A 23,922-nucleotide genomic window follows, 5' to 3' on the forward strand; every position below is an offset into this window, starting at 1 on the left:
ATACGTGCCACCACTGAGGCACTACAAATTGAAGGACCTCATTAGCTCTAGCTGACTATAGCTAACGTGTTGGCAACTAACATGTTCTTAAAATGCCATTGCCATGCGTTGCGACCAAGCAAATCAAATATGAAGAATTGTGTGGCGCAAGAAATTAATGGCCTCAGGAAACGGAAGGGATCAAGCGATCTAAAATAAGATGCACTGGACATGGAGGAGGAATGGCTTTCATTGCCACGGTTTTTCATGCAGGAGCGCTGGCTGCCACGTGCTATATCGTTCACATAACACTTATGGAAAAGGAAAAACATCCATCGCACGGAAAAATGGTTTCGTTGGGCAGGGGAGGTTGAGTGTTAGCCATGCACAGATCACATATGCTATTGCATTGCACACAAGTCATGCACCTCAATAAATACACCCAGCAAGTGCACATGCAAGAAAGGAACTTAAGATGAGGACGAATCCATCACATTCCCTCTGGAGTACATTACATGCGAGATGACGATGCACGATCGAGCTAGCTGTTCGTTGTTAGTTGGGATTCAATGCAAGTCGCTTCAGCGAGAAGCTACACTGCTGTATGCATCAGTCGAGTGACTACAATCCTAAAGGTTCACCAATGATCAGTGTGCTGCATTCATTGTTAGCTGCCCATCTTTCTGTTGCAGAGGAGAAATTAAAGGACGCATGCTTAATCCCCTAATCGCGCCGGATTAGCTCGGGCATCGCGCTCGATGCTGTTCGTTGTTGATCACCGACGACGTCGACGTTGTCGAGGTCGCGGCCAAGCTGGCGATGGGTGCTGTGATAAGAACCGTGCGCGAGCTGGCGGGATCTGTTGACTAGCTTGGTGGACGGTGGGACGTGAACAGCAGCGCAAAGGGCTGAGGGGCACCATCTGTTGGGGAATCCAAAACTGCTGCTGTGCTGCTGTGCACCTGTACGTAGGTAGTAATGGCGTGTGATTAGAAGAACCAACGATCGATCATCGTTCAGCGTTGAACCCCAGAAAAATAATTGCTGTCTTGATGTACGGGAGCGAAGCTAAGGGCCCGTTTGGCACAGCTTTGGCTCGTGAAAAAACAACTTTGGCTCTAGCTCATCTGGAAAAGCAGCTTTTTCTGACTCTGGCTTATTTTGAAGGAAAACATTTGGCAAAACGGCTTCTCCTAGCTTTTTAGATTGGAAAGAAGGTGTCAAATGTCCAAAATACCCTTATATTTTTATCTTCTCTTTTTCTTTTTTTTCTCCTCATTTTCCTTTTCTTTTCCTTTCTTTTTTTCTTTCTCTTTCCTTCTCCCTTCTTTTCTTTTCCCTATCCATCCGCTCCTCTCTCCTTATCCATCCGCTCCTCCCTCCCGACCTTATCCGCACCCGACCGCCTGGCCCTCCTCCGCCGCCGCTCCAGCGCCACCCCGCCGGCCCCGACTCCGTCCGCCACCAAGGCGCCGCCCTGGTCCTCCTCCGCCCCTTCGCCGCCACGGTGCTGCCCCGGTACTCCTCCGTCCCTCCACCGCCACAGCACCGCCCTGCCGGCCTGGCTTCGTCCGCCGCCCCGGTCCTCCTCCGCCCTTCCGCCGCCATGGCGCCACCTCGGCACTCCTCCGCCCCTCCGCCGCCACCGGGGACAAGGATGGAAAGTGACGAGGAGGAGCCGGAATAAGCCACTTTTTTTGGCTTCCGGTGGGTAGAGAAATGTAGAGACCGCATTTTGCGGGGCTTCTACTGGCTTTCGCGGGTGAGCCGTTTTGCCTTCTCCCGTTTGGCACGGCTTCATCAAAAGCCACCCTAGAAGCCGCTCGATGAGCCGTGCCAAAGGGGCCCTAAGAGCGTCTCCTCTTTCCTCTTTTCAGCCATAAAAAGAATTTAGGACTCCAGCACATTCCCTTTCCATTTCTCCTTTTTCCTTTATTTTTTCTCAATCACTTTCCTTCTCCTCCCTCTCCCATTTACGAAGGAGAATTCACCTTCTCCCTTTCCTCCCCTTCCTCGCCTGCCGCACGATCTGCAGGCCACAGGATTTCTTGGCCGCCCGATCCACCTCGCCGGCCACCGTCGTCCGTCCTCCGCGCACGCCGCCGGCCACCGCGCCACCGTCGTCCGTCCTCTGTGCCACGCCGGCCGCCCTCCGCGTGCGCCACCAGCCGCCCGGCCCCGCCGTGTCATCCGCGGGGGCCGAGCGCCGCCACTGTGCCCCACCTGCCGGGACGCCGGCCCCTCCTCTCGAGCACGCCGGCCATGGAGGTCCACCGCCCCGTCCGCCGCACCCTGGCCGCTGCCGCGCCCCGCCGCCCGCCCCGCCGTCCATCCCGGCCGCCGCGGAAGAGGATCGACGAGCTTCACGGGCGTTCGTGCCTCCCCGTCCCGGCCTTGCACGCCACGCCGCCGGTCCCATCCATCCGTGGCGTCGCCGGACACCACGAGCTGCGCGCCACCGCCGGCCGCCCACCCAAGCTGCCCTCCGCGCTGCTGATGGAGGGGAGGCGTCGGCCTCACCGCCGGCCTATCTTCGCATCCGGACATCCGGTCCTGGCCCTCGCGTGGTAGTGAAGAAAGGGAGGAAGGAGAGAAGAGGGAGATGGGACACTGACAGGCAGGCCCCACACGTCAGGAAGATGGAAAGAGGAAAGGGAGGAGGGAATCTGCTGCAGCATTTTAAATCCAAAAACTATGAAAGGGGATTCCTACAAGGGAATAAAGGAAAAAAAAAGGAAGAAATCAATCTGCTGTAGATGCTCTAACTTAACGTTGTTGTTGACACCAAAGTACTCCATTTCCCTTACCTTCTTGTCTTAGAGAAGAAAAAAGTACATGTAATGCAGAGGGGTTATCGAAATACATACGTCTCGGTTTCTTGCGACAGAACACTTAAAATGTTGACTTTGAATTCCAGACTAGATGTTAAAATTCACATCTGATATTTCAAATCCATAAATTTAAATATCTTAGTATTTTTATATCATAATGAAGTCATAATCCAAGAGGCACAAATTAAATTATCTGGACATGTACTATGTTAGTTGGATATTTCAAATTCCAGCATGCATTGAGGTCAATTTACAAAGTTCATCTCTTCGAATCAAATTGGATATAGGCATATAGCATTTTCTTAGAAGATTTTTTTTATGGATTTACAAAGTTTCAATAACTAGGCAACTCTTTAAGCACCCCGATTCTTTCTCAGACAGCGGTCACACTCAAGGCCTCGATGACCTTAGGCATAAAAAATGTTAAATACATAACGGTCCTTTAAACTTGTCCCGAGGTGCCACTTAGGTTCACGAACTCGTAAAATCAAAATCTGCGGCCTGAACTTGTTAATTTGTGCCACTTAGGTTCATACCCCTTCGAAATCTGATGTGGCATGCCAACGTGGCGCCACATGGATGAACATATGCAAAAAAATCCTTAAGTTTTATCTTCTTCTACATCTGCATACTCCTCATCTCTTTCTCCTCTCTCTCTATATATATCCGCCGGCCCACACCCCGCTCCCCCGCTCCTACCGCTGGCAGCCCCTCCGGCCCTGGCGTCCACAGCCGCCTGCCGGCCGCCACTCCAGCGCCGGCGACCACCAATCCGCCGTCGTCTCCCGCCCTTCTCTCCTCCTCCCTTAGTCGCCAATGCCCCCTCTCTCCCAACCCCTTGCGCCGCCACCCGCCGCCACCTCCCTCTCCCACCGTCTCCCGCCCCCCAGCCGCGCAGGTGGCCATCCCAGAGCCGGCAGCCCCCTCCACCCCATCTCCCTCCCTCTCCTCCCTCCCCCACCCCTCTTCTCCGTGGTCGGCCGAATCCTAGATCTAGATTCAACCATCGGCGGGCCACGCCGGGCGCAGGGGCTGGACTCCACCGCACGGGGGCTGCCCATCCTTACGGCTGGGGGGCCTTCCGCACCCGGCGCCACCGCCTCCTCCTCCACCGCGGGAGGGCCGCGCCGGGCGTAGGGGGCAGGCTCCGTCGTGCAGGGGCCGCTCGTCCCTGTGGCTGGGGGCTCCTCCACGTTGGGTGCCGCTACCTCCTCCTCCGTCGCTGGCAAGCCGCGCTGGGCGCAGGGGCTGGGCATCGTCACCACTGCCCCTAGTGCGCCAGTGGACTGTGCCGGTGGGGGCTGTCCGTCCCGATGGCTAGGGCACCACCACCTCTTCCGGCGCCACCACCGCCACCCTCAGCTGGCGCGCCGCTCGCCCAGCTGCACCGCGCTCACCACCCACGTGTGGCCCACCCGACGTCATCCGAAGAGAGAGAGAGAGAGAGAGAGAGAGAGAGAGATGAGAAAGAGATGAGGAGGATGCATATTTTGCGAGTTCGTGGACCTAGGTGGCACCTTGGGATAGGGTGTATTTAACTTAAAAAATGGATACGAGGGACATGGATTATTGAATTTTATATCTATATCTATATATATATATATATATGATTTTGCAGAAATAAATAGTCGATTGAAAAATTTGCAAAAATGGACCTATGTCGCCGGTTGAAACGGCGGTAATGCCGCTACCGCTAGTTGAAATGGAGGTTGGAGGGTCGGATCATTGCATAGCCTCCTACCACCGTGTGAAACGGCGATATCTGGGCTACCACCATTTGAATAGGTGGCAGGCTCCAAGGGCCTGGTTTAGCCGGGTTTATTTGGGTGTGGGATGCTATAGCCGGTTGAAATGGCTATAGCTGTTTGAACCGGCTATAACTCTGTTTTATTTTTTATTAGTTATTTTTTGTGTAATTTTGTCTGATATTTTTAAAAGTGAAATATGTAGTTTCATTGCAATATATAACTTCGTAATTTGAGAGAGGTAGAGTGATTGAACGAAATAATTGAAAATAATTTAACTTCCGGCCATTAGATACATAGCTATTTCCAGCAAGATTACAATAGATACAAACAAAATTCGTGCACAACATACGAACAACAACGACTCTAGGGTGAACAACTAATTATAGATTGCAGTGGCATGTGCGGTACGGATGCTATCCTAAACCAGTGTCGTTGCTAAACCTAGCATGCCTTAGATAATTGAAATAGCCGGGGAAAAAAGCCATGTCTACTTTCTAGTAGAACTAGCTCTGCGAGAACTGCGATGGCCCAGCTCCATAGTAGCCAGCATCCCCAGATGATGGCGGAGACGGGGGGCAATCCTTGTTGTGGTGGTAGGGGCACTTCCACCATGGATCGGTACAAATCAAGTCACCTGCGATGTTAAACGGCCAAGGATTTGCATCAACTTCGGATTGAAGATCCTCAACTTTATGCTCCAGGCCAAAGATCTTGCACTTGAGGTAGTGGGTGTACTCTTGGGTTGGCTTAGGAAGTGGTGGGTCGACCCACTTGGCATAGCGGCAGTTTCTTTCATCGAGATAAGACTGAACGTGATGTTAGTTTGTAGCACGAGAAGCTTAGGAAGAGTAATAAAGTAAATACTTGACTCACCAAGCCATACGGGCATCGAAAGAAATGTCGGCTTCCATCACCGTAGCCATCATAGAGCTAGACAACACAAGCCACGTCATGGTGACACACTGGCCACACATCATGGCGGTCGTCATAAGGCCTGAGGGAGTTTGGAGGGGCGTAGTTAGCCCTATCCTCCAGAGGGAACTCGTCGAGGGGTGCCTCATACTCTATTGGGCTAAAAGAACCTGTCTAAATGATGGTGGGAATAGGACCATCCCCTTCTCTTCCCCTCCTCCCACGACATCTTCCTCTTGCGGATGCCATTGTTCTTCCTCGTGCTCAATGGTGTGGTAGGATACGGGAGAGAGGGGGTCGAATATAAGGAGTGCTGAGATAGAGATGCACTGCGCCCATGTGCTTAGTACCATGTCGTGTTCAATCATCCTGAGAAATGGTACATATAGGCTTTGCCGGTGCAGGGATGTAGGGGTCAGTGTGGAGTCACATCCACCTTAGAAGGCTTCACGTTCAGGGTCTTTGCAGTCTATAGTGTAAGCATTTCAGTGACGGTTCACATCAACAATGGAAACCCCTGTTTCAGTACTGTACTAGACGCAGAGTAGTATAATGGGAAGCGCTCATACGACCACAGCTGAAGCAGCAACAGGCAGCCAATGAAGATAGGCGCCATCGGGTTTACCTTGCAGTAGCTCGTGCAAAGGTCCTTGTAGGTCGCCGCCAATACAGTTGAACCCCAGCTGTATTGTGGAACCTCATCGAGTGGGGCCTCCGCTATGGCCCTTGCGTAAGGAAGTAGATGCTTAGGCACCAATTCCCCCGGGACGTGCAGAACATGATCCACCCGAAGATCCACAGGAGGTACGCTTCCAAGTGCCGCGCAATTGTGGCATCATCGGCGTCGGCTCTCATGTAGTCGACCTACAGAATAATAAAAGTTAGTTGACAAATTCACAAAACTTAGCGATAACGATATGAAAAGTCAGGTAAATAACTACTCACACTGAACTGCATGAGGCACCTCTTCGTGGGCTCGTGTGTGGAGCTGAAGGTCCGGTATGGCTCGGCCCGATCGTTCCGCTGAACATGGGCAAACCGAGCTAAAAGCTCCACACGCCAGCTAACTGGCATGTCATCCGCAGCAATGGCCCTCCCGGCACAAGGAAGCTCAAGAAGGAGCGAGATGTCCTCAAGTGTCGGGGCCATCTCACCCATTGTGAGATGGAACGTGTGCGTCTCGAGCCGCCAACGGTCCAGAAGAGCTGCTAGCAGTGACATGTCGAAGTAGAAGCGTGTTGACTTCTCCGCCCCCTGCATGCTAGCGTCGACCATGTCTCCCTGAACTAACCTCGCTAGAGGGAGGAGGCCCGCAGCGTGTAACCTGTACCATGCATACCATTTATTAGTTCAAACAACACAATATTACAACTTAAAATTTATTTAACTAAGTAGAATATACCTCGAAATCCAACATGCGTCGATCGGCATCATCGAAAGTGGGACACGTGCCCGAAGCATGCCAAGGTTCGCACCTCGTACGACTGACATGAACGACCTGTGAAGGCCGTCCAAGGTAGGGTCGAGCAACTCGGGGGTCTGATACCCCTCTGCAACCTCCTCCGCCATACCTGCAACACGAATAATAAAAGTACGTGACGAAATAATAATAGCGGCAAAACATTTCAGTTACTTCAAATGTTACATAAATGAAATACAATGCGGTAGACATGAGATGTTCAAAAGACAGCATAAATGAAATAGTACACGATGTGCAAATATTACAATGTCTTACTACTACAAATTAGGTTACATTCCATAATCTAAGAAATATAGGAGTCTCTCAACATAAAATAAACGTCACAAATTACATTACATATGACAAGGTTTGCCTAACGTACGAGTTCACAAACATATAACACAACAAGTTCACAAACATACAACACATGAATCACAGAAGCCCATCATTATTGCTACGTGCACGATGACCCGGACCACGCGCAGGAGCATTTGCGTCACCGCTTAATGGTCCAGCTTGGCTACTCCCGCCTCCATATGTCGTTGCAGGGTAGTTCTAGTAGGTGTGACCAGCTTCATGGCACTTGGAGCATAGGCGGACATTAGGACCGGCTTCAAATTGATCCATGTTGTTCCAGATGCATCTGTTCTTACGTCGCCCAACCCCTTGAAACATTTCTGGATCAGGGTTAGAAATGTAACGTGCGGCATTACCAATATTGTTTATGAAATGTCCTAGTAAACGATATCCATAAACCTCGTTCCTCCATGTGTGCCATATAGTTTCCTTCAGGAAGTAATGTGGCATGAACCGACGAGGCTGAAGTCCCCCTGCCTCGATGCATGCAGCAATGACATGGGTGCAAGGCCTATGCAACAACCTTGGCTTCTGGCAAGAGCAAACACACCCTTCATTGTGATGATGCACTCCTGTGTGTACTTCGCCTGACATTCGGACCATCGAGTCCGACGTCCTCCAGAAACACACCCTTCCCTATCTTCACCTAACATCTGGACCATCGAGTCCGACGTCCTCCAGAGACACAGGGTGGTTGGCCTCGCTGTTTACCAGCCTCTTGTCTAGCTCTTCGGATTGTTTTTTTAAGCTCATCAAGTTTCTTCCATAGTAGGTTGAATTTCCTCTCATGATTCTGGGTACATAGCCGCTTAAACATTTTCATAAGGGTCTTATTCTTGAATTGACTATGAAAGTTTGCCCCCATATACCTCACGCACCACGTACTCTTCATGCCCGGCCATATCGGCACCCTAAAACGCTCCACAATGCCATTTTGTAGGTCTTCGATTGCTTGTAGAATGACTTTGTGCCGATCATGAATTAGACAAACACCCTCCACATCCTTCACAATCATCTACTTCACCCTCACCTGGAACCAATACCAACTATCTGCAGACTTCTTCTCCACAAAGGTGATCGCCAGCAGCAACACCTGATTGTTACCGTTGGACCCAATAGCTGTCAAGATTGTGCCTTTATACTTTCTAGTTAGAAATGTGCCGTCAATGCAAATGACTGGACGACATCGCTGAAAAGCCTCAATGCAAGGCCCAAGACTATGAATGACCGCTGCAGGACCTGTTTGCCTGGAAACTGAGCACATGGATAGACTTTCAGGTCGTAGTAGCTTCCTGGGTTCCTCTGGTATATGGTGTGCAACAGGAGAGGGAGGTTGTCATACGATGCTTCGTACGTACCCCACTTCATCTCCAACACCTTCTGCTTGGCTCGGTAAGCTTTGTGGTAGCTAATCTTCTACTTGAACTTCTCCTTTATGGCACAAACAATCGACTTGGCTCGAAGTTGGGATTCTCCACTATCTGAGGATAATGTATTGAGCAACAAAATCAGCAATGAGGTTGCGGTGTGTTCCTTCCAATTCATCCAGCAAGCATTGGTGCTCAACCACTCTAGTCACCTCCCATTAATCTTTCCACTTTTCCCTTATATGCGTGCACCCTAAACGAGCAATTGCTTCTCACACAGCAGACATCATACACTATCGGCTTGCTCTTCACCACCCTGAACTGCCGCTGCAAAGATAAAGTGGACCATCGCTTCACAGCTGCGTTCACCTCATCCCCACTAGAGTACAAAGCACCCACGCAAACCTCATTCTCCCAGTACACCCAGGGGCATTTTCCCCTACATTGACCTGTAGGGCAGAATGGTCATAAGTTGACCATTCTGCGGGACAGGACAAGCATCTTCCTCATCCGATGAGTCATCATCCATGGCACCATTGGCCTCTTCTCCTTCCCTTTCCACCTGCTCAACTAACTCAGGGATGTCTTTCCCCTCATCAGCCTTCCCATTTGGCTCACGGGTCGCAACATCATCCTCTGCATCTTCCTCTTCTGCCCCATCTTCATCATCTTTTTCATTTGGACCATCAGTACTCTCCACACCTTCCTCAACTTGAACTTCAGCACCTCCCACTCCTTCCATCTGACTGTTAGACCCAACCTTCGTGAACACTTGAACATACAATATGAGCGATAAACCACGCTTCGTGCAACCATTTACATAAGCTCGGTAGTTCTAGGTTCCTTCAAGCGGAATCAGCTTCCAAAAGTTTACGTTAGGCACTACAGCCCTAACAGACAGATCCACTTGATCTATATCAAGATTGAAAACTTTACAAAGCCACTTGCATATTGATCCCCAAGTCCTCTCTCTTACTCTTGGTAAATTTTTGCAGAACGACTGAAATTCAGACAAATCTATTCCTTCTGGACCATATCTAACCTCCCTTGACCATAGAACATTTGGAAAAATAAACTTTCCGACATGCCTACCAATATACATGATACGAATAGTGGAAATTACTCTCAAGAACTTAAATTAGTTAACTCCAATGACACCTACATTTTAATATAAGGTACAAACATCTAACTCTATCATCGACAGTAATAACCATTTTAGAGTTATCAAAAATTACAAACTAATTCATTTCATTTTACCCAATCAATATACATGATACTACTATAGTCAATTACTAATTATTACTAAATTAATCTAACCCTAAACAGCGAGTCAATATACACGACAAGAACAAAAATTCTAACTAAATCTAATAATTTCAACTATCCCTGAAACAACTACATCCTGAATACCTATACATAATATAACCCTAGCATTGCAAATAATATTCATCTAAAATTAATCTACATAAATCAACAAACTAATTTTACTGTTAACTAAATACCTAAGTTAAATCCGACTAAGCTACATTTTTTACTGTTAACTAAATACCTAAGTTAAATCCACTAAACTGACTAAGCTACATTTTTCTGTATCTCAAATGCACTAGAGTAATTGATCTACATTTTTCTATGTCTCAAATCTACTAAACTAACTAAACTAACTAATAGATCTATCTACAACGAGCTAACCTAAATTAGAGGATTAGGAAAAATACCTCTAACGAAGCGAGGAACGAGGCTTCAATTTCCCCTCCCCTCCCCTCCCCTCCTCCCGTCCTTCCTTTCTTTCCTTTCTCCTCCCTCCCTTCCTCTTCTCTCGCGCGAGCTCGCTCTCCTGCTTCTGTGCGCGCGGGGTTGGGGGGGGGGACCAAATGAGTGGGCGTGCACTCAGGGGCGGCCGCGCCGCGCGTTTTATGCTGGGGAGTTACCGCCGTTTGTACTGGCGGTAGCTTTCCCGCTTCCGCTACTACTGCCGTCTCGAACGGCGGAACATCCTCGTCCCCCACGCTACTGGAATCTGTGTGCGGCCCGCCGGATGGGAGGGCGGTAAGCGGGATTCGGCGCTGACGTTGCGGGTGCGGGGAGCTACCGCCGTTTCGAGCGACAACATAGTTCTATTTCTGCAAATTTTTTGTTCGACTATTTATTTATGCAAAATCAAAAAAAAATAAAAATAAAAAAGTTCTGGATTATTTGCACTTGAGATGGGCTACGGGCTGCTTGCTAGAATTAAGGGATACACGCCCCAGCGAGCCCATTCACTATACCATCTCCAACGCTGCTTGCGGCGGCGCCCAGCAAGCGCAGAAGCCGGCGAGCAAGGGACAGTAGTAGTACCGTCGTCTATCTCGCGTCGTGTCCCGACTCCCGACGGCCATCGGGACGGCGTCCCAACTTCCGTCACAGGCGTCGACCCACGCGTTGATCCTCATCGTCCCCGTTCCGCGTTTTCGGACGGGGACGGGGAACTCGGCATCGTTCCGCGTTCCGTATGACTTTACCGTCCACTGGCGGAGGTCTGGCTCCGGCCTCCGGTGGCAGAAGAGAGCACCGCGGTCGTCGAGGTTCCGGCTACCTGCGTAGCGACGGCGTTTGACAGCTGCATTTCTCGTGACCCGGTCCTTTCCGGTTTCCCCACATTAGAGCTGCTGCCATGGCCGTCGACGTCCCCTCCTGCATCCAGCTCCTCCGCTCCTGCGGCGCCGCCGCCGGCCGGCAGCTCCACCAGCTCCTCCTCAAGTCCGGCCACGTCCCCTCCTCCCTCCCGCCCACCAACTCCGTCCTCCTCATGTACGCGCGTGGCTCCCCGCTCCACTCCCGCGACGCCCACCTCCTGTTCGACGAAATGCCCACGAGGAACTGCTTCTCCTACAACTCACTCATCACCGCCCTCTTTAAATCCGGCGACCTCCGTGGGGCTCTCCATGTGTTCCGCTCCATGCCTGACAGGAACACCTTCTCCTGGAACGCGGTGATAACTGGCTTCACTGCTGCTGGGGATCTCGACACGGCCCACGACCTGCTAGACGAAATGCCCGTGAAGGATGCCGTGGCTTGCAACGCTGTCTTGCATAGGTATGTCCGGTGTGGCAGAGTGGATGAGGCATTTTCTTTGCTCAAGAGGATTGGTCGGCAGTGCAATGCTGAAGTGATCTCGTCGCCCTGGAATGATCCCTTCGTTCTTACCACAGTTGTTGGTGCTTGTGCTGATCGGATGAAGTATGATTTTGGGAGGCAAGCTCATGCCCGAATTGTGGTCGCCAAGATCGAAATTGATTCGGTACTGGGTTGCTCATTGATTGACATGTACTGCAAGTGCGGAGATTTGGACTCTGCTCGCCGTGTCCATGATGGATTAAAACATGTTGATCAATTCTCTCTGTCTGCTCTGGTCCATGGCTACACATCTTGTGGACAGTTGCATGAGGCGTTATGCCTTTTTGACAAGGTGGAGAACCCCAGCATTGCTATATGGAATTCTCTTATCAGTGGCTGTGTGCCTGCTTACCATGGAGATGGTGCTTTTGTTCTTTTTGTGAGGATGTTGCGGTCAGGCATGTTGCCTAATTCTTCAACTTATGCCAGTGTTCTGAATATGTGTGGCTTTTTAGGCTTGCTGAAGCCCGGGCAGCAGATTCATGGGGGTGCTTTAAAGAGTGGGGCTGTCAATGACTTGATAGCAGCAAGCGCTCTCATTGACTTCTACTCAAAATGCAGCCTCTGGGCAGATGCCTGCCAAGCTTTCAGTGAGCTTAGGCATCATGACACCATCGTGCTCAATTCAATGATCACTGTATACTCAAACTGTGGCCGAACAGATGTGGCTAGAAGAATTTTTGATATGATCCCTAGCAAGAGTGCCATCTCATGGAATTCTATGATCGTTGGGTTCAGCCAAAATGGGCATGCTCTTGATGCAATGGAGCTGTTCTGTGAGATGCATCAGCTTGGTTTGTGGCTTGACAAGGTTGCTATAGCCAGTGTTCTGAGTGCATCAAGCAGCATCTGCTCTATAAGTTTTGGGGAGCAGATTTTTGGTCTTGCTATTGCACTTGGCCTACAGTCTGACCATATTGTAGCCTCCTCGCTCATTGACCTATACTGCAAATGTGGAAACTTGGCCAATGGATGCAGGATCTTTGACGGAATTGATAATCCAGACGAAGTCTTGTGGAATTCAATGCTGATAGGTTATGCTTCTAATGGGTATGGATATGAGGCACTGGAACTTCTGAAGTTGATGCAAAGCAGGGGTGTGAAACCAAGTGAACGGACATTTGTTGGTGTCCTTTCTGCATGCTGCCATTCTGGGCTTGTGGAAGAGGGACTCAGATGGTTTGACCGGATGAAGGAAGATTTTGGTGTGAGTCCATCAGCTGAGCATTATGCATGTGTGACTGACCTGTTAGTCCGTGCAGGTCGACTGGATGAAGCAGTTGAGTTCATAGAGAACATGCCTTTCAAAGCGGATGCGATTAGTTGGACTTCTATTATTGGAGGGTGCAAAGCCCAGGGCAATGAGGCTTTGCTGCATAAAGTGGCAAAGAAACTGATGGAAACAGAAGTGTCACCGCATTCAAGTTTGTATGTGCAGCTGTCAAGCACGCTTGCAGCTCAAGGGGATTGGGCTAAATCAGCAGAAATTAGGAACATGATGCGTGACAGAAGAATTTCAAAGAATGCTGGCTACAGTTGGATCGATAGTGCATAGAGGAAATTGCCAATGACACCTCCCACCTCCCACATGCATCTCGGTCCCTTTCTTCTGGGCCCTTCTCTATTGGCTTTTGTTTCTACAATGCGTTCTTCTGCTAATCAGGAAGTGGTAACAAATAATACTCCTGCTAAAATTGTGCTTTTGATCATAGTTCTATCTGATCGTTTGCTTCTTCTTTTTTATAATAATTTTGTTGTGTTGCAGTGACCTACGAGCTAAGCTTTCAGAGGTACATCACTACAATGCTCTCTTCTGCTACCTATCTTTCTATCTATTTTATGTTATAGTTAGTAGAACTGAATTCAAAACCTGTTTTTCCTAGAAAAAGAAGAGAGGAGACTTTCAGCTTAAAAATCCTTATTGTTTAGGAGATGCGGTATATACTGTATTAGACCAATTTTTTTCTTTCTATATATAATAATACAATACCAAAGATAGGGGCCTCTGTTACTGTTTCCACTCAAAAAAATGTATAGAATTTTAACAAAAGTTACAGCTTAGATCACTTCGCCTCTGATGCTGCGTTTATGCTGATACTCTGTTATTGGCCCTTGCTATTTGTTAAGGAACCACGGGCAATCCAATGACCCACTCACTTATTTTATTTCTCCATATCAACTGTGGTTTGGAGCTCAACTAATGCCATACTGAAGTTATTATGTCTTCAACTGGTTTGTAGATCATTGACACTTCTCTAGCAAGCCATCCTTACTGATAGTGGGGCATGTGACGGCGACTTCCATGCCCTATGGAAGGGTCAACAACAACGCCTGACTCCCAGCTTGAACGACTGGTAAGATTTTTTGCCTGGCACCCCTCAAAAGTCCAAATGACTGTAGTAAACTACCAGTTTCTCTTTTGATCTTGGTGCTGAGGAATCTATGATAGTTTTGACAAATGACAATTTAAATTAGTTGGTTTGTCACAGTTTTGACAAACCACAACATTTTAGAATAACGTATACATTCTTTCATATATTTTGAGTCTCAGGGTAGTTCTTAAACTAAGTATCCATGTGTTACAGTAGGTCCAAACAACAATAACTTATTGACAGGTATTGGATAAACATAGGGTTGCTGCATCAGGTCAAACGATGTGGGGTCATAATATCTGTTTGGCCTAGCAAACCACCAGGATTATCATGAGAATTGAGAGGTACTGGTGCACCGAGAGCATTTGTCCCTTTATGTTTTTTTTCCCTGACTTGCCAGGAGGCTAGCAGTATGGCTTTTCTCCATTGATTTGTTTTTTCCCCGCAGGATGGGTTTAAAATTTGCCTTTCCTGTTTGTAATCCAGGTTGGTAGCAAATTTAGGAGCAGAGATGGGCAGAAAACCATTTGATTTAGGTGTCTTTGGTGCCGTTGTTCAGGAGGAAGAGTACCCTACTATGTGAGAAGAATGCGCCCTGATTTCATTATGAGTACATGGCTTCCCAAGGTTTTACATTGGCATTGGTCATATTTTGTCTATTTTTATCCCTTTGTAGGTTTTCCCTCTTATATTGAAACAGTTATAGCAAGTTCAGGTAGCTTTACAGAAAGCTCTTATTTGTCTTTTCCAGGAGTTGCAGACGCTGAACCTTGTTTCACGCCTAAAGCTGTATGAAGCACAACTTCCAGTTCTTCTGAAGTTCCTTTGTAAAGTTGGATGGTCCAAATCTTTTAGAGGTGGATTGATCTTCAGTTCTCCATTTGTCTTAACCAATTCCTGCAGCATATGAGCTTTTTTAGCAACAACTCTGCATCACCACCTGTAAGGCTGTGGTCATTAGAATTGTTCTCCGGTTATCATTACTAGGCCAGGCAAGGTAGAAACCGTTTCTATCACTCTTGTGTAGGACAAAAGAAATATTCGGCAACACATTCTTATTATAAAACTTGGAAATGGATAATAGTTTGTTTGAGGTTGAAGTCGGAATTTTTATGTCTACTAAGGGGGTGTTTGGGAGACGGGGGTTAAACTTTAGCTCCCGTCACATCGGATGTTTGACACTAATTAGGAGTATTAAATATAGGTTAATTACAAAACTAATTGCACAAACCCTAGGTTAAATCGTGAGACGAATCTATTAAGTCTAATTAGTCTATGATTTGACAATGTGGTGCTACAGTAACCATTTGCTAATGATGGATTAATTAGGCTTAATAGATTCGTCTCACGATTTAGTCTAGGGTTCTGCTATTAGTTTTGTAATTAGCTCATGTTTAGTCCTCCTAATTAGTATCCGAATATCTGATGTGACAGGGCTAAAGTTTAGCCCCTGGTATCCAAACGTCCTGTCGATTATGCTTAAATGTTATAATTGTTTAAGCTTAAAGTTGAAAAATGTGACGGGCAGGGGCGCGGGATGTCAGTTGAAAGAGTAGGACAAACTTGTTCTGAGAGGGAATTTGTGTAGTAAAAAAGGCGAGAGTTAGAATTTTGGACTTCAATGTTGTCGATTATGTTTTTAATGTTCAATGTTTAGTCTTTACCAAAGACGATGCTTTGAAGCTGAGTAGCAGCTGTTGCGTATGGCTATGGGCTCCATCGAAATGCTAAGACTCGTGAGTACTTCCTCATATCCAAAATATAATTCATTTTAAAATTCTTTCAAACCTTTTTTTAACTTTGACCATCAAAGAATTCACTCCCTTCATTTTAAATATATGGCATTAAGCTCATTGGTTCTGTTAAAAACAGAGGAAGAACATAGACTGATAATTCTTTTAAAAAAAGTACCTCTAAATATTTTACTATATTTATTTGGAATGTCATATTCTTTTATAAAAATTATTGGTTAAAATTTCGCCTTGTAAACTACATCGATATGTTAAATAACATGTATTTAAAGCAGGACGGAGTATATTGTAGCGATTCCTTCTAGTAAATTGTCTCCATTGTTGTTGTACACATGAGTCACATAGTCACATGTCACGTGGATATGAATGCTCGGCAGATGAACCTGTGCGCTCGAACCCATTTTCGAATTTTACCAATCACCGTGCATTATCGAAACTTGACGTGAGGGTTCTAACTCTAAAATTTTGCCTTTGTATACTAGTATACTACGGTTAAAATTTATACTTCCACGCAAGTTAAATGAGTTTCTTCGCAGATTTTCTTTTTAAAGGCGGATTTGCTGTCCATTCCAGGGGGGAGCGAGCGGCGTCAACCACGAGTTCCACGCTGTTTTGGTGGGGGTGCCAACCGCCAGGCCGAGTCGTCGTCCACCTCTCGTCGACAAGGAAAACGAGGCAGAAAAGTCCCCTCCCCCCTGCTCGCCGCGGTTCGTCCACCCCTCCTCCCCGTCGCCCGATTTCACATGGCTCAGCATCTCCACGGCCAATCCGACCTCACCGACGGCGAGCGCCTCCGCTTCTCCCCTTCCAATTCCAGCTCCAGCTCTTCCTCCCTGTTCCTCCTCGCCGCCCCCGCCGACGACGGCTCGCTCTGTAGGGCCCGCCGCTGACCGCTCCTTCGCCCGCGCCTGATCTCCGCGGCCGGCTCTTTGGACTCTTCACTTCTTGGGCTGCCCGGCCGTCGTCATGGGCAAGAGTATGTATCGCCCCGTCCATTTCGTGGGTTTTCTTGGTTGGTTGTTTACTGTTTGGCTGGTAATTTGGTGTGTTTCGTTGTAGGTAAGAGGAACAAGGGAGGCCGAGGTGGTGGTGGTGGTGGTGATGACCAGCTTGAAGGCGGTAGCGATGCCGATAGCGTGGCATCGATGTCGACTGCGCTGTCTGACCTTCAGGTCGCTCAGGCCACCGAGCATGTCAGCTCGCAGGAATTCGTTCTTGACAAGTACATCGATGACCTCTACGAGAAGAGGTGAGCTACTAGATGGTTGTTAGCGCCGTCTGCTACTGTTAGTGTATCCATGGTTGGGCCTCTAGTTTACTGTTTGGGTACTAACCGCATAACCTTAATCATCTCAGCGTGCAGAGCTCTTAATGTTAATGGTTGCTTGGCTGTCAACTTATTCATTTGTTGTCAGAATATCAATTTATGAATTGCCAGACGCCTCTGCAACACCTACAGTTACTTAAAATTATTTTGGAAGTAACCACACCATATATATACACAACATAACTGATAGCCTCTACAATACATTTTCTCCTGGTACTAGCTCAGTATATTGTTTAGTTTTTCAATGGACAAAAAGTTTTTCCGTCACTCCTAACAATGTGTTTTAGAGAGGGAGGGAGGGACTTTTACTACTTTGCTGCTGTAGTTATCTCTTTCCACATTGTTCTTGTGCCAAGTTTTCTTGTGCAAAAGCCAGTAGGTGGTGGGGTTTGGCGTCAGCTGAGTGTTACCATTTCTACATGCTCAAATAGGCCTTGTGCAATTATCAGTACCATACCATTATGCTTTCACAATCGCAACCTATGTCTAGTAATTAGCAATGTGAAATGGCTTTATTTTGTATAGTTGTCATGAATTGCCTAGACATGTGATCAAATTTCTAGCACATCTAGGAATGTCATGCATTCACGTAAATTTTGAGTTGCATATTTACTTGCCATTTAAACTTTGATCCTTAATGCCGGTTGAAGAATAGTGGAAGTTGCATCTTTCCTTGCCTTTAAGCTTTATCCTTGATGGTTGTTCACAAATGGTGGAAAGGAATATTCATGCTTGTCTATTTGTTTATAGGTTATGTTTAGAAAATTTTGACTGATAAACTCATTTAACTCTTTTCCCTTGTAATAGGCAATTAATTTTTTTTGTTGTAGAAAAGAGTTATATAGAAAAAACTGTCAAAGGGAATCGTATCTACTAAATTTATTGGATGCCATCTGCTGTTTATCTTGATATGCCCTTGAAAGTTGATAGTTCAGAATCAAAGCTTGTCGAGGCATGCTGCTATGCTTTACCGTCCATGTTGACGAACACACTTTGGCACTACATGTCTCTACACTATGTTTACATGCTCACTGATGTTGAACCTACTCTAGTCAGTAGATTGATAATATATCTATTGACCATTAAACAGTGGTCCCTAGAGTATATGTATCATAATAAGGAAGAAATGGAGAACTTTCCAAAGTTCGATTTGTTGCTTAGTATACTAAAAGTTTGTTTCATCTTTCTGGTGCATTTTTTTACAATTATCCACATTCTAAATCCACTTACCAATGCTCTTTTCCTTGAGAAAAATAACGTTAGTCCTTCGTTCAATTGTATTATCATAAAGACTTGCTTGTGGTCTCTCTTTACAATATCTGTCTTACATTGACAGAGAATTTACCAATTGCTAATGTGAATGATCAAATAACATTACTAACTTCTTTTTTACTATAATACTACATGACTCATGCAGGGGATCCACCAGAGAGAAAGCACTGGGCGCTCTTGTTGATGCTTTTGAAAGTTTTATGCTTCTTGGTTTAGTGGAAAACAAGTAAGTTAATATGATTCCTTAGTATTGTACATAACTAGACTAGTGGATAGGTGGGATTATTACATCCTGGGCACCCACAGGGTTGGAAGATGTAACCTCACAAATGCAGTATACATGTTCTGTCCTTTATTATACTCTAGTTATAAAATTTAGTGAGCTTACACATGCATGTGTGAGTGGACGAGATCAATATTTTGCTCGGAGAATAGGATCCTTTTTTGTTAATTCCCCTGATAGATCTTTTTCCTCATTAAAGATATGTCACACTATTGAGCCAGTTCACCAATTCAATTAAAAAGGGATCTGCAAAGGAGGTGTGTCTTGCTTGTCGTGCCATTGGTTAGTATTCTTATCCACCAAAGTTCATTTTCACTGCAACATTATATGTGATATGCTCATATTGTTTTCCCCTCATTTTGTACATGCAAGGCTTACTGGCAATTACACTAGGTGCTGGAAGTAGTTCGCACGAAATAATGGATGAGTCACATCCGCAGCTTTTGAGAATCCTACAAACTTGGCCCGATGCACCAAAGATGATCTCTGTATGTTGAAATTTTCTCCGTTCTTTTGTGTGGTTCTAGCAAATTTATTTGCACTACAGTTTAGTTAATCTAAATTGAATGATTGTAGGCACTTGATTGCCTAGCTGTTGTAACATTTGTCAGTGCAAATGATCTTGCTGAAACCCAGCTATCTTTGAAAGCCATCTGGGATGTGATCCATCCAAAATCAGGATCAAAGGTAAGGCTGACTGACCTCCATATTTGTTTTTTTTATAGTAATAATAAACGGGAAGTGTGGTATGGAATTTCCTCTAAACTTAATTGGCGGTGGTTTACAGGTTGGCATTGTCAGAAAACCAAACCCTCCTTTATTAGCAGCTGCTGTATCTGCATGGGCATTTCTTTTAACAACTGTTGGTTCATCTAGGAGAAATTCTGATTCTTGGAAAGAGTTAGTGAAAGCTTCCTCAATCACTGTTTTCTGTTATATGTAAAATTGCTCATGAAACTATATCTTTATATTCTTCCTGCATGTAGGCCAATTACATTTCTCTCTAGTCTTCTAGAAGCAGAGGATCGTGCTGTGCGGATTGCTGCTGGTGAAGCATTAGCTCTGTGTTTTGAGCTAAAGCTGCTTGATGTTTCCTCTAGTGAAGAAGCTGATGTTGACAGTGACACCAGAGAGACCAGTGGTTCTAAGAACCAACTTTTCTTGAATATGCAAGCATTGAAGGCCAAAATATCTGGTCTAGTCTGTAATCTCTCTATGGAGGCTGGGGGCAGAGGTGCTGACAAGAAAAATCTTAATGATCAGAGAGACTTGTTCCAACGAATCTCAGATTTTATTAAGGTCTAGGTTTATTTCATTTTCTATTCTTGAATCTTTCAATTTCAGACTAGACCAGATCTTAATTCTCTTTCTTCAGAGTGGTGAGTGCCCTGAAGAATCACTTAGGATTTCAGGCAAGAATGGCATTTTAAGAGTTACATCATGGCGTGAATCAATACAGGTGCTCATTTCTTGCATACGTTTCGTAAACTCCTGTGAAATATTTACAATTTCATAAATTATTCTGAGATCTGTTCGTTGCTTAGTTGAACTATTTGAGGCGGTTTCTTGGACGAGGATTCCTAAAGCATGCACAGGTAATATACAGGACCATCCACATATGACATATTGATTCATTTGTGAAATATTGTATGTTAGTGTAATAGTGTTAAAGCGTATCTTTGTGTGTGCAGGACAATGATTTGCTGCATGATATCTTTGATATCAAAATTGATCGGGTTAAAAATATGTCAACCACCAAAAAGGTAAGCTTTTCACAGCTTGGATGACCTTGCCTTCTTAAAAAACTTGACCATGGGTGGAGAAGATGTCCCCTTGGCTTTGCCTTAAGAGAGGGGAGTATCAAACCCTTTTTGGGAGGTACTCACACAACCTATGAGCACCCGTGTTCGGTGTTCGAGCCCAGGTGGGCAGGCTCTCAATTGGAGGCTCTACCAAACAAGCTATTGTTTGGTTCTCATGACCTTGCCTTCTAATTATAACTTGTGGGATATTATTCTGACGTTAGTTTGTTACGGTAATGTCATTATGCATCTTGGGGTTTACTGAATCAAAAGATCAGAATCACTGAGTCACTTCGGTAGTGGTCTTCAGTAATGATCGTCAGCTATGATTACTTATGACCTTCAGTAATTCTCAGTTTTCTATTAAGTAATCTGGATGGTGTAGCTACGCCATGGGTTTGGGGTAGTATTGTGTATCTTAGAATTTTTCGTGATATGCATTTTTTGAAGTATTATCAAAATTAAGCAGTTGTTGGGTTTGTATCTCGTTTCCCTTTTTTTAGTGAGTTCCAGTGCTGTGAAAGAAAACAAGCACCAGTATTATGGTACATATTGCATTGTATTTTTTTTCTAAGTTGATCGAAAAGGAATCATAATTTCTATTTTAAGTTTTAGTTCACATAACGTCTCAGCTTACTCTGAAGTGAGGTTTAGTTAAGTGCTCTGGTCTGCTACTCACCTATATTTTTGTTTAAGTAGCCATCTAGACATCGCTAACAGAATTATTTATCTACGTTCAGAAAATCTTTAGATCTGAAGAAGAGAAAGGAAGAGCTCTAAAGTTGAATAAAGAACGTCGCCTTGCCCAGGTAAGCATATGTTGCTTCTGTCATACTTATGATGGTGAAACAGATTATTACCTGTTGAAATTTTATCTAATTTGAACTGTGCAGGAGAGGAAGCAAAACATCTTGAACGAGCAATACGGATAGAACCTTCCTGCTGCCTGGAGTTTTGTATAGTCGAACTATTTACCAGATTGTTGAGTGTTGTGTATATGCCGGTACTGATGCATTGAGTGAGCGTATTGCCCGGTATTGATAGGCATTACAATACGATTTCATACTGAGAAGCACTTGTATAGCGTCATGTTTGAAATGGTTTGCCCAAAACAGTCAGTATAGAAAGGATCGTGTGCCCTGTCAAATACTTCCCTTGCACGTGGAAAGGAGGTTGTTCAGTTTCAAGTCAGAATCACAATTCTACAATTCAGCTCGGTTCAAGGTTGCTCGTGTAGTGTGGAATTTGTTGTTTGTCAGTAACATAGAGGTCTTCACTCTCCAAGAGTCGTTTGTGAATAATTCAGTCATTTATGAACTCCACGCAAAAGGTTCTTTCAGCAACACATTTGCCTCTAGCCCTCTACATACAAATTAACTTGAATATCAGCAGATCATGATTGCTTCTGCTCGTGAGATTACCCCTTTGCTTGGGGCTCCTATACAGCTTCAAGGCGCTGGATATGCAACATGCAGCGTCTTCGGGGCACTGCTTTGCAGCTGCCCGCTGCTGCTCGGGTGAGAGCAGCGCAGCTGCAGGTGCAGCAGCAGCCGGCAGCGGGCAGCGGCAGCGGCAGCCGTTCGAACACGCTGATGGCTTCAATATACTGGATAAGCAACATGGCTTTAAAGTCCATTAGACCTAAATTAGAAGATTCAGCATTTTGTATCAGATTTGACATTTTAGCATTTCAGATTCAACATTTGTTTAAAATCATATCAACATTTACACAATACTTGATTCAACATTTTATAAAACATACATTCAACATTCGGAACACGTATTTCAATATCTTGAAAAAATATATTCAACATTTTTCTTTGTTTCCTCTTCTCCGGTGCCGGTAGGGTAGCAGCCAGGAGGTGGCAGCAGGGCATCTATGATGGCGGGGCTGGCGGCATGGCAACCATGGCGGGGCTAGCGGGCACGGCAGCCACGGTGGTGGGGTTGGCGGGTGCAGCGATGGTGGCAGCCACGCGGCGAGTGCGGCAGCGGCGGTGGGGTGCAGGGGCGGCAGCGGCACCCAGGAAGCTAGGTTTACAGGAATGAAATTGTTTTGCACGAATTTCAAATAATGGAAGGAGCTACCGGAAGCCATACAAGATTACCTCCGGTCTGTTTTAAATTTCTATTAGACCGTTTCGAGGGTCTTACGTGGAACGACAATGACATTTGGGCCAAGTTATTACATACGGCGGCCTCTAAAGGATTGCATCAAGGAAGGGCACACAGGAAGGGGGACTCCGGCGTCAAAGAAGCAGAGATGCACGCCGTATTAGTCCACCTCGTTCATATTAGTACGCAGTTCCCTTCTCGTAAGAGACGCGCGCTACAGGTAAGGCGTGCCAAATTAAGGCACATGCAACACACGAGGGAGTGGGAGCGCCTCTTTGAGGTTGCCTCGTGTCGTGGTGGCGTTGTGTGCGGGATGAACGCACGTAGCAAAACAAACCCTCTAGAATGAATGAGATTTGTCACCACTAAGTTGAGCCAGCATATTACATATATGCTTAGCATTTTTTTTGCCCTTTTTTCTTCCCCCTTTCCAATACCTTTTTTCTTCCCCTTTTCCAATATTACGTAACTCACATAGTCACATGCACAATAAAGCATGCTTCTTGTTCAAAACCTTGACCTTGGGGAGCCAAAACGACACTGGTAAGTAAAGTAGCGAAGTGTAGGAAACAGTTAATTAGGGGTGTCAAATTTAAGATTATTTCATTCAAATACGTGGTGATTTTTTTCGAATCACAATACACAACCATACCCCTATGAGCACCTTCGAGAGACTGAACCGGCAAATCCTCGAGATTGATAAAGTCATCGCTGACGTCTCGCTATCTACGGGCATGTCGCCTACCATTGAAAGAATCCTGGTGGTCAGGTTTCACCATAGGAAATCTTACCAGCTCAGCTCGTCACGTGGTGAATTTTTGTGTGGTCTAATGGGGTCCGGGAAAACCGAGATTGGTCGAAAGAGTTGGAAAATTGTGCACCCTTGTATTTTATTTCCTACACTTGGATTTATGGGTCAGAACCAACTGAAATTTATATCCAACGATGAGCCAAGCAATGTCTTTTTCGTAGTGTCGTGTCCTTTTTAGCTTGAATCTATCCTTTCTTTTGAAGAGCAAGAGCAGTGAGCAAACGGGTTGAAGTAGGAGGCAACATATAGAAGTGCAAGTAGAAGGCTGCAGGAAAGGCTACAGATAGAAAACAACGGTTAAGCGGAAGACGTTGATTTGTTGGCAATTGAAGATACTCCCTTCATTCTGAAATACAAGACATCCTGAGTTTTTACAAAGT

General features: G+C 46.0%; 2 protein-coding genes across 8 annotated transcripts; both read left to right on the plus strand.

Moving 5' to 3' along the window:
* The first annotated feature begins 10,903 nt into the window (after positions 1–10,903).
* Positions 10,904–15,281, plus strand: LOC117837852 (putative pentatricopeptide repeat-containing protein At1g77010, mitochondrial). 7 transcript variants are annotated; one of them, XM_034717632.2, is made up of 6 exons: positions 10,904–13,478; positions 13,575–13,599; positions 14,050–14,163; positions 14,442–14,525; positions 14,668–14,808; positions 14,933–15,281. In XM_034717632.2, exon 1 carries the CDS (start codon positions 11,307–11,309, stop codon positions 13,362–13,364), a length of 2,058 nt encoding a protein of 685 aa, XP_034573523.1. In that variant the 5' UTR covers positions 10,904–11,306; the 3' UTR covers positions 13,365–13,478; positions 13,575–13,599; positions 14,050–14,163; positions 14,442–14,525; positions 14,668–14,808; positions 14,933–15,281. The 7 variants fall into 7 exon arrangements, with proteins under 7 accessions (XP_034573523.1, XP_034573525.1, XP_034573524.1 ...); XM_034717634.2 differs by having other exon boundaries at positions 10,904–13,599; positions 14,395–14,525; XM_034717633.2 differs by having other exon boundaries at positions 10,904–13,599; positions 14,425–14,525.
* A 1,299-nt stretch (positions 15,282–16,580) lies between these two features.
* Positions 16,581–21,959, plus strand: LOC117837854 (uncharacterized). The gene is made up of 13 exons (XM_034717640.2): positions 16,581–16,908; positions 16,992–17,181; positions 18,677–18,757; positions 19,014–19,096; positions 19,187–19,302; positions 19,391–19,501; positions 19,602–19,714; positions 19,801–20,113; positions 20,190–20,273; positions 20,359–20,409; positions 20,506–20,577; positions 21,357–21,425; positions 21,510–21,959. The coding sequence occupies exons 1-13, from the start codon at positions 16,899–16,901 to the stop codon at positions 21,546–21,548; spliced, it is 1,332 nt and encodes a 443-aa protein (XP_034573531.1). The 5' UTR covers positions 16,581–16,898; the 3' UTR covers positions 21,549–21,959.
* The last annotated feature ends 1,963 nt before the right edge of the window (positions 21,960–23,922 follow it).

Source organism: Setaria viridis, chromosome 9 (genome assembly GCF_005286985.2).
Source record: "Setaria viridis chromosome 9, Setaria_viridis_v4.0, whole genome shotgun sequence".
NCBI classification, from domain to species: domain Eukaryota; kingdom Viridiplantae; phylum Streptophyta; class Magnoliopsida; order Poales; family Poaceae; genus Setaria; species Setaria viridis.

Excerpts from the sequence above, each read along its gene's own strand:
- LOC117837852 (XM_034717634.2), top strand. The coding sequence starts at position 11,307 with ATGGCCGTCGACGTCCCCTCCTGCATCCAGCTCCTCCGCTCCTGCGGC.
- LOC117837854 (XM_034717640.2), top strand. Across the intron at positions 19,502-19,601 it reads ATCCAAAATCAGGATCAAAG|GTTGGCATTGTCAGAAAACC; the intron begins GTAAGGCTGACT and ends GGTGGTTTACAG. Across the intron at positions 19,715-19,800 it reads AATTCTGATTCTTGGAAAGA|GCCAATTACATTTCTCTCTA; the intron begins GTTAGTGAAAGC and ends TCCTGCATGTAG.